This window comes from Strix aluco, chromosome 20, assembly GCF_031877795.1.
Source record: "Strix aluco isolate bStrAlu1 chromosome 20, bStrAlu1.hap1, whole genome shotgun sequence".
Classification (NCBI taxonomy): Eukaryota; Metazoa; Chordata; class Aves; order Strigiformes; family Strigidae; genus Strix; species Strix aluco.
Genome location: NC_133950.1, coordinates 4,467,916 through 4,477,941, shown reverse-complemented (window position 1 = coordinate 4,477,941; position 10,026 = coordinate 4,467,916). Strand labels below are relative to the sequence as shown.

General features: G+C 56.3%; 1 protein-coding gene across 1 annotated transcript; it reads left to right on the top strand.

Moving 5' to 3' along the window:
• Position 1: 1 nt before the first annotated feature.
• On the top strand, positions 2-861 carry TMEM203 (transmembrane protein 203). Its single transcript, XM_074846072.1, has one exon. It carries the CDS (start codon positions 108-110, stop codon positions 516-518), a length of 411 nt encoding a protein of 136 aa, XP_074702173.1. The 5' UTR covers positions 2-107; the 3' UTR covers positions 519-861.
• Positions 862-10,026: the final 9,165 nt, after the last annotated feature.

Below are 10,026 nucleotides of genomic sequence, written 5' to 3'. Positions count from 1 at the left end.
CGTGCGCCGCCGCCGGAGCCTGGCGGGGCGCGGTGGAGGCGCCGGGGCTGGGGGCGCCGTTCCCCCCCTCCCCAGGCAGCGCCCATGTCCCCGCGGCCGCCGGGACGATGCTGTTCTCCCTGCGGGAGCTGGTGCAGTGGTTGGGCTTTGCCACCTTCGAGATCTTCCTGCACGGCCTGGCCCTGCTGGCCTTCTCCGTGCTCCTCGTCCTGAAGGTGGACGGCGAGGCCTCGGCGCTGTCCTGGTGGGTCGTCTTCGTCCCCTTCTTCGCCGCCGACGGCCTCAGCACCTACTTCACCACCATCGTCTCGGTGCGGCTCTTCCAGGACGGGGAGAAGCGCCTGGCCGTGCTGCGGCTCTTCTGGATCCTCACCATCCTCAGCCTCAAGTTCGTCTTCGAGATGCTGCTGTGCCAGAAGCTGGTGGAGCACACCCGGGAGCTGTGGTACGGGCTCATCATGTCGCCCGTCTTCATCCTCCTCCAGCTGCTCATGATCCGAGCCTGCCGGGTGAACTGACAGCGAGGGAGCGGGCTCTGACCGCTGCCCTCGCCCCGGCCGGGGACGTGCCCGGCTCACCGGGGAGCCCTGGACTCGTAGCAGCGGTTGTCGGGCTTTTCCCCACCTTTATTTCTGCACAGAGTGGTAGGTGGCAGGTTACACAGGGTTGGCACTGTGTGCAGGGTCTGTAATTAAGCACACTGCTGTGTTGTATAGCGTCGTGTTTCTTCGAAAGATCCTTTTATGCCGCATCCTTATTTCAGTTCACCCGTCTCTTGGTGTTAGTCTTAAAGCATCCTGCCCTGCAAGCACTGTTTGATATGCCAGTTATTTTATTTTAAAATAAAAATGCATGGAAGGATTAGTTTTATTTATAAAATTCTTTTTCCCCGGGAAGTGTTTGTACCTAAAACGACTGCCTGGAGAACAGGAATTACCTGGAGGTTGGTTGGTTGCTGTAGTTACCCTCGTACCCCCCAGACTGCTGCCTCGCCTGCCCTGCCCTGACTGAGGCCACGCTCGGACCGATGCGCTGGCTTCAGCAGCAAAGCTAATCTACTTTCATCTGTCCTCTCACTTCCCTGAGCACTTCGTGCCTTCAGTGTGCTGGCAGGGTTTTAGGGAGCCGTGCTCTGAGCCAGATGTGTGTATTTTTAAACAAAAAAGTTTTTTCTTTGTATTTCAGATCCGTTCCCTAAATATTGAGATAGAGGTGGTGGCAGGGCAAGGCATGGGGACAGGAGTACGCACAGCTGATGCTGGTTGTGAAGGGGGGGCGTGTCTCACCCACCTCTGGAGAAGACCCCCAGAAAGCATGAGTATTCCCCGTGGAAGCGCAGATCAGTGAGCTAAATGCCAATGTCACAGGGAAGTCCCAGCGCCAAAGGCACCTCGGTATCGCTTGTGTTCAGCTCCCACCACGAGGGTGTTGAGAACAGTGGATCTGCCCGTCTGCGAGACACGTGGTGCTTTGGAGCCCAGGCTCAGAGAACTGGTCTCCTTCTGACCCCGCGTTTTGCAGACCTTTGTACTCTATTGATGACGTTGACTCTGACAAAACATCTGGTAGCCGTGGCTTCGCCTCCAACCTCAGCTGCTCCCTGGCCCATCCCTGTCTTTGCCCCATGTACCCAGCTCCTCCTGGGACCACCCTCTCTCCTCTGCTGCTCTTGGGATCTGTTTCATGCAGACAGGGTCTTGAGACAGAGAACTGCTGTATAAGCAGCTCTCCAGTTCAGTCGCTTAGCCGAGGCCTGAGGAGCACCAGGAATGTGTTCGTGGGTCTGATCTCCCCTGGGAGATGCCCTGATGACAATGAAACAAGTGGCTGCTCCTTCTCTCTCTAGGAAGCGGATGGGAGCTGCGAGGAGGTTTCCCGTAAGGAGACGATGGTTGTCCCTTCACGCTGCTGCCAGCTTGTCCTGGCTGTCATGGAACAGCAGTGGGAGAATCAGTGGCCTGGTCCAGCAGGATCCATAAGCTAACACAGATTTAGGCAGACTGGGCCATACTGGAGCTTAGCCCTGATGCATGGTGTGACCTGCTCCCCACCAGCCTCTCTTCAGATGGCACCTGGCTCCAGTCCTGGCTCGATGTCCCCAGTGACCAGATGGCCTGTCCTGGGCTGGTGCCAGGGCTGGGTGCTGGAAGGGACAGCACAGGAGCGCCCAATTTGCTCGGTCCTTGCACCCCCTTAGGTGGCACTGGGCCCCAAGCACTGGGACCTGCCGTGCAGGAGCTCCTCCACTCCTGCTTCACCTTGAGATGTGCTTTTCCAGGGCTCTGTGTCACCAGGGTGCAGCTGCAATGTCCCCAGATCCTCCTCTGGTCTGTCTGCTTGGAGCGAGCTGTTTGCTCACATGGGCCAAGCTACAGCAAACCAAGGACACGTCATCTGGGAGGGGGCGGCTGCCTGCTCCTTGTCTGCTTCCCCTCGCACCAGTGTGAGTTCATCCCTGCTCTCAGTGTCCCCGTGCCGCGGTTGTGCCCACACCATGCCCCATCAATTGGAGTGCGCAGGCCACGGGTGTTGCATCACCTGCAGCCGCAGATACTGTGTCATCAGCAACCACACAGTCACTGGTGTGGGTCTGGGGAGGGTGAGGGCTGGGCTGCAGGACGATGGGGATGAGAGCAGGGGAGCAAGTCTGGGGCGGTGCGGGGGGACAGCCAGTGTCTGCTGACGGGCATGAAGAACCGGAGTCACAGAGGGTGGGGGATGCAGTTGGTGGAGCAGGAAGAGCAGCCAAGCATCTGAGTCAGGAGAAGACACTCCATGAGTTGCCCTGGGGACTGATCGGTGCCTTTGGACTCTCCCACAGCTCCCCAACCACCCGGCTAATTAAACCAAAGAAGGGGCAAACCGAAAAAAAAAAGATCAAACGAATGCATCCTTCAGCCTCGCCGCAACACTTTGCAGAGGAAAGGGGCCGTTTCCTGCTGCTGAGCCCCAGCGGGGCTTGTCTGGGACTGTCAGCCCCAACCTAGCAGACAGCCATGTCACCAGGGCGTGGTGACACGGGGGGGGGGGGGATGATGCCACATCCACCTGCTGAGCACGCCGCTGAGCTCGCCTGCAAGTGGCTTTTCCAGCATTTTGCAGCTGCCCTGGGGAAGAGCCAGCCGCTGGCGTTTCCCAGCTCTGCTCCTCCGAGGTAAGGCAAGCTCCCAGGTACATTTGGGGACACAGGGGTGGCACGTTGCCGAGCTGTGGCACTCGGGGTGCTGCCCTGATGGGGGTGTGGGGGATGTCTTCATGGCTGGGGGTGGTGGGGATTGCCTGGCAGCCAGGACCAGCCGTATGCCTTCCCGGGACTCGCTCCTCATGCAGAGGAGTCACCCGATGTGCCCAGGGCCACCAAGTCCTGCAACAAAACTTGCTGGGGCGTTTGCCCTCACACCCCAGCAGTGTGCAGTTCTGGCACACCAGCCTGTGGCCAGGCCGATGTGGCACACACAAAACTCCTTCTGGGAGCATCCCCCCTCGGTGAAATCCTGCTGGACACTCCGTCAGCTGACATGGCTTGAGGGGACAGACCCTGATGCCGTCCCCTGCCTGGTGTGAGCCATGGGGTCCCTGGTACTCCACAGCATGGGGAGGGAGGCTCTTCAAGTCTCGGGACAACAGACTCTTTTACACACTGGAATGTGCTCGGGCAAAGATAAAAATCTCACCTTGGTTTATTTTTGTTGCTGCGGCGGGTGAGTTGGATATCGCTGCCAGCTGGGCCTTTCCCAAACCCAACTACAGCTCCTTGGCTAAAAACATGTGTTAGGGGAGTACCCTGGCTCGCTCACAGCCCAGAGGTTTGGCCCTGCAGACGCCCTGGGGGTGCGGCACGGCTTCCCTATGCTGGTGCTGCAGATCCCGGTGGGTGCCCCAGCCCCGCACCCCTCTGAAACCCCAGGGCCAGTGGGGAAAGAGCCTCCTCACAGCCTGGTCTGGGTGCCGAACCAGCATCACCCTGACAAAGGGCCGGTACTGGCCATGGCTGTCACCCTGCTCTGTGTGTCCCAGCTCCTGCTGGGACAGGAGCAGCTCTTGGAGAGACATCTGAGACTGGGGATGGCTATGCCAGAGGCAGGTGAAGCTGGTGCCTTCATGTCCATATGGCATCTCCAGAGCAGAGCCCAGCCTGGGAGAGCTCAGCTGGGCTTCATGCACGAGGACAAGGGTCCAGCTTGACCTGAGCTACCACAGGGGCATGAGGGCTCCTAAAGGAGACCGCTGGGAATGGATTGTCCCAGGGAACTCATCTCCACTTGCATCTTGACATGGGCAGCACCTGAGGACCGTGTGACCTCAGCGCAGTGGTGGCTTCAGCATCCTGATGTGGTGGATGGCTCCTGCTCAGGAGCTGGGAGCTGCTTTGCTGGAAGGACCCCGGGGGTTGTGGCTCAAGCAGTGTCCTGCCTTGCCCAGGGCCGTGGGAACAGAGGGCAAGGGCAAGGCTGTGAGAAGAGCAGGCACCCATCAACGGGGGTGGCTGAGAGCAGGATGGTGTGGGAGAACCAGACAAGGATGTGGCTGCGGGGTGCTGTTTGTGCAGCACTGACAAGCTGGGAGATGTGGAGCTACTGGACTAGGTGGCACAGTTGGTGCCATGGCTTGGCGGCTGAGCCCTGGGACCTGGAGGTGTGCTGTGTCTCCAGACCTGTCCTGTGATGTGGAAATAGCTGAAACTGCCCCAAAAGTAAAGCCAAGTCTTGCAAGCCCTAACTGGGAGCAGCTGCTGACCACCCACAAGTCCATGTCGAAGGAGCAGGGGAGCAGGGAGCAACGATGGGCTGTTGGTCAGGTTAGTCAGGGACTAAAAAACTGCTAAACTGGGTAAGATGCCTCCAAATACCTCTCGAGGCAGATGCCAGCTACAGTCCTGTTTCAGCTGTGGAGACTGGCTTTTATCATGATTGGCAGCTGTCACTCATTTCAGATGAGGCTTTGCGAGGTGCAGGTTGAAGTCCAGGTCCCTTCTTGCCACGTGCTCAGGTTGTGTGCCAGGGACTTGAGCCACCCAACACCTCCCCAGCCGCCGGGGAGAAACAGCCTAATTTTGCTCAGGCTTTAAGCCTGAGCACGACCATCTTACGTATCTGCACATCATCTGCTGTAAGCCCCTCCCTGTGAGGGGGCTGGATGCAGAGAAAGGCAGATTTGTCCTTGGTTGCCCCAAAACTCTGCATAGAGCCTGGGTTTGTACTTCGGGAACCCTCTGTCCCACAAAGGTGGTCCCCCCATGGTACCCACCCAGCAGTGCTGGGGGCACAGAGCATGACGTGCTGCTGTTTCCCAGGACTCCCGGACTGGAAAGAGGAAGATGTTAGTGCTGAACATGAACTGAAAATGCTGGGTGTTTCTCCTGGCTGGGCTCCAGCGATGGTGCCAAGCCCATACAGCAGGTCTGAGATGTGTGCTGGGCATCTGGGACTCCTGGCGGCTCACGCCTGGGGCTTTCTCAACTCTTTGACCCCCAAAGGTTCAGGTTTGTGGGTGGGACAAAACCTTTGCCAAAGCATCTCCATCATCTGCTCTCCATGGTTGAAACTCTTAAGCCTTTTGCAATGCTCTTTGCAGAGAGTTCGTAGTCCTGGCAGCAAGTCTGGCTGATTTACTTTTTAACCTTTCATTTTCATACACGCCAGCAAAAGACGGCTTAAGCAAAATCAACTGTGGCTCAAAAAGAAGCTCTTAACTGGAGAGTTCGCCTCTTCCAGCTGCCTGTGGCTGCTCTCACTGCCCATCCCAGGTGTTGTCTGTAGGTCAGACACATCCAGTCCATGGATGCTTACCACCAAACAGAGCAGAAGAGCTTCACCCCTTGGTGCTCAGGGGTTGGTTAGACACCTCCCTTCCCGTCTCCAAAGCACCTACCTCCCCTTCACCAGCCAGTGCCTTCAGCTGCATCTTTGCTGTTCAAGGACACAGGGACCATGGCCAAGACATGCATGGAAGGAAACCAGGGGTGGTGGAGTGTCTTTCAGAGGGTTGTAGAGTCAAGAGCAAGGCACCAAGATCAGAAAAAATCATTTTGGTTTATCATTTGTGGAAGATGTGGAGACAACACATAGGTGTCAGGACTGGGAATTACATGACAGCTTTGATATTGGCTGACTTTAGTGACCCCAGAATTTGTCTCACATTAGCTGTATTGGCTTCTACAGCCTTCCTTGGGGTGGAGCTGAGGCACAGTGACCATTGGGAAGCTGCTGGCTGCTGGCAGGTCTCCAACCAGACCATGGGCCAAGGCTGCCTGTGCCTTGGTTTTCCTTGTGTCTTTGACAACTTTCACATGCTAAAAGCATTCACAGCCAAAACACTAACTCTACAGCCAGCTCTCACCCAGGCATGTCTTTTAGGAAATTCATACAAGTGAAAGTTAGATTTTTATAGTTAAATTGGCTGAAACACGTTTCAGATCATCACTGTCCAAAAGCCTCCTCCGTGCTGGCTCTGACACTTGGATCACACCACAGACCTACAAAGGACTTTGTGGTGCAAGACCCCTAAACCCCCCTACAGCCAGGGTCCCTGCTCCTTGCGGCTGCCCCCCCAGAGCATCAGCTATGCTGGGGGCTACTGGGGGCAGAGCTGGCTTCAGCCTGGGCAGTGGGTGAGACTGAACGCAGGGCTGAGCTGGAAGCCAGCTGCTGCAGGCTGCTCTACTACAGCTCAGCAGCATCCTGGCACCCCTGCATGGAACTTTACAAGCAGCGTATTTGTGCCTTGAAGGGAGAAGTCTCCATAGTTCCTCATCTGCCCCAGAGCCACCAGATCACCACCCTGACAGCCTCGACCATGTCCATTGCTGGTGTGGTCCTTGTGCCACCCGCTGCTCTCAGTCCCTTGTTGCTTTTCTTGCTTTTTTATTTAGCACTCCCAAACAGCAATGGGAGCACTAACCCCACCTGGCTTACCAAAGCTAGTGCATCCCTGTGTCCGGGGAGAGCCTGGCTGGCAGTTTGGGGTGGCAAAAGCAACATTTGCAGTAAAGAGAATCCTCTGGTGACTTCTTCCACCAGCAGTATGTGGGTTTCATGTGGTGAATGCCGACACCAAATCATGGTCTGGGATGTGCTAACAGTGTGGTCTGGTTACCTCACACACAAACTAATTCCTTTCACCAAGATAAGAGGCTTGGCTGCCTGTGCCGGGTCAGTCCTGCTGGGAAAATGATAGAGGCCTGGCAGCCCTGCCGAGAACAGCCGCCTGCGCTGCCTGTAGGGAGAGGAGCTGTGTGTCACCCCCGCCTGGGGCTGCCTCCACCTGTGCCCCTCTCAGAGCTGTGGACCTGCCTGTAATCCAGCTTTCCAGCTCTTCACGAATCCTCAGAATTCAGCTTTGTTTTGGTTTGGTTTTTTATAAGCTTTTGTGTCAGAGATGTGCCTTACCTGCAGGTGGGCAATGGCAAACTGCAGCCCTCTTAGCTCAGCTTCTAGCTGCTGGGAACATTGGGACAAGCAGTCAAAAGGTTATTGGAGAGCATCTAGAAAATGAGAAGTAGTGTTTCATCCAAATTTGTCAAGTAACGATGCTACCCCAATCTGACACCCTTCTCTTTCAGGTGACAGCCACTCTGGAGACGAGAGCGGACAAGCACAAGGTATGCTTAGGAGGGGTCACATTTGGAGCAGCTGAGCCAGCTGCTGGGTAGGTGGAATCCAGTGGTGGCTTTGGGGTGTCCCTGGCCAGTGGTGCAATGTGTGCAAAAGCAAATGTCACCCTATGAGCACACAGGTGCCCTGAGCTGCTGCAGCCCCCGGGTTCAAGGCTGGCGTTCCCAGGACTTCATCTATAATTTTTACAGAATAATTTAGAGTTGGCAAGGCTGCAGTTGAAAGCACGGGTCCATTTTGAGTCACCTTGGAAAGATGTGATGAGAAGTGTGGAGCAAGTGCTGAAAGCCCAGAGGGGAGCAGCCAGGGTGGCAGGGGCAGGAGGAGAAGGAAAGGCTGAGGGAAGGGAGGCTGCAGCAAAGGTGACATCCCTGGAGCATCTTCTTAGAAGCTTTGCTGAGACTTTGATGAGAGAGAAGTGGTACAGAGTGGTACAGCCCGGTGACATGAGGTGACCTAGCAGGGAGTGAGGTGGTACAGGGCATCCAGCTGTCCACAGCTCACCCAGCGCCATGGCAGGGGAGTTGTCTCCATCATGGCCCCAGCTGCCCTTGTCCAAACCACTTTGGCAGCTCAAGGGAGACCTCCCATAGCCAAAGGGTTTCCTGGTCTCCAGCAAATATCCTCCACTGTTTTCTGAGGGACACCTCCATCATATCGCCATCTCACCCTCTGCTCGGTTTCCTTATGGCCCTGTTGATTGCACTGGAGGCAATCAAGCATCTCCAGAGCTGCTGTCCCCAAGCACTCACTGTGACACTAGTGAAAGGGAAAATCCTGCCCTAAGGGTGCTTCATCCTCATTTCCCTGTGCTCCCTGATCTCAGGAATCAAAACCATTCAGGATACGCAGGGCCAGAGGAGAGCCCATGCCTGGGGCTCTTGTGAGCCAGATCCAAGACACCCTGACCTCATCTTCCACCGTAGTGCTCTCACTCCCAGGCAACAGAGCTGGTGAGTGAGTAACTAACAGCCTCAACCTCCTGGAGCATCCCTTCACCATGTCCCTCCATCCCAGCACACATGGAGCCCATCACCGCAGCGTTGGGCAGGACATCACCCTCCCAGAAGGGAGGTGGTGCCCATTCCCCAGGCACCCTGCCCTGCAGGACTCAGCTGGCTCCACTGTCAATATCGAAATGCTGATATTTTTATTGATATCATTAATCTCAGGGATCTTATGAGGATGCAAGTGTTGTGCTAAGCCCCATCTGAGTGTCGTGGGAGATGGAGCTGCCCCAGGACCAGCACCTGCTATGTTGTAGCTGTGCACAGAGAAGAGGAACAGACTGGGGTGTCTGTGGCCAGCACAGGGGCTGGCTCCAGGCACGTGTCCCTGACCCAGAGCACCCACAGTTGAGAGGTGGCACCAAAACAGTTGCAGTCAGGGCAATCAGGGCATGTTTAATAATGATGCACACTGGGAAAGACAATAGGGAGGAGGAAAGGTCTGGTGTGCTATTTGCCAGCCAGGAACATCAGGCGTGGGCATCCCAAAGGCAGCTTTAAGTGGCCCCAACTCCACCAGTCTTCCTGCAGTCAGACTGGAAGGGAGGGCTGGAGCTGGTCTGTGCTGGGACAAGTCACAGCAAGACCTGGGGTGCATCTGGAAGGGGAACGGGAGGCAGGAGCGAGCGGTGCAGCTCACCCGGAGACATGGGACCTGCGCAGAGCCACTGCCTGCACCCCCCACGGCCAGAGCTGGGGCGACCTCGTGGTGCAGAAATTGAATGGCAGGGAAATGAGAGACTCTCTTTTGACCCTGAGTCAGGGTGTCTTCCTCTCAGAAGGCGCAGGGAAGGTGTTAGCCATGGAGGTGATCTCATTTCACAAACACCAGTCATCTCAATGACTGGCAGTAATGGCTGGGCTCGAACCCCGCAGCGTCTCCACACCTGCCTGACAACTTCCTTCTGGGTCTCAACAAGTCATTTTGAGGGCCACAGACAAAGAAATATATGTCAAAAGCAGATCAAATAGGGGTGTGTGTGTACTCTAGCCATACTTCTCCGTAGCAGATTTGTCCACCTGCAGTCAGAAGAATCAGACATTTAGGTCCCTTTTTCAGTGATGAACAAATATCACATGTAGCTCTCACCAGAGCACATCCCTGAAGGCCAACAGGGCTGGGGCTCATCAGCACCAAGGACCTGAGGGGAGCCACGTGAGAGCGGGTGCTCCTGTGGGCCAGGCACCCATGACCCTTCCAGGTCCTGTGATGCTCCATGTTCAGGCATCACGTTGCCCTGAGACCCGGCCTGTGTTTTAACAGACAGACACCACTTCGGGTGGGATTATCTGAAGAAAATTGTGGCACTGAGCTGGGAGGTTGTCACCTTGCCAGAGCTCAGCTGGGGCAGCATCACCTGGGAGAGGTGCAGGGTGCTGCACACGGGGCAGGCATGGGCACAAGG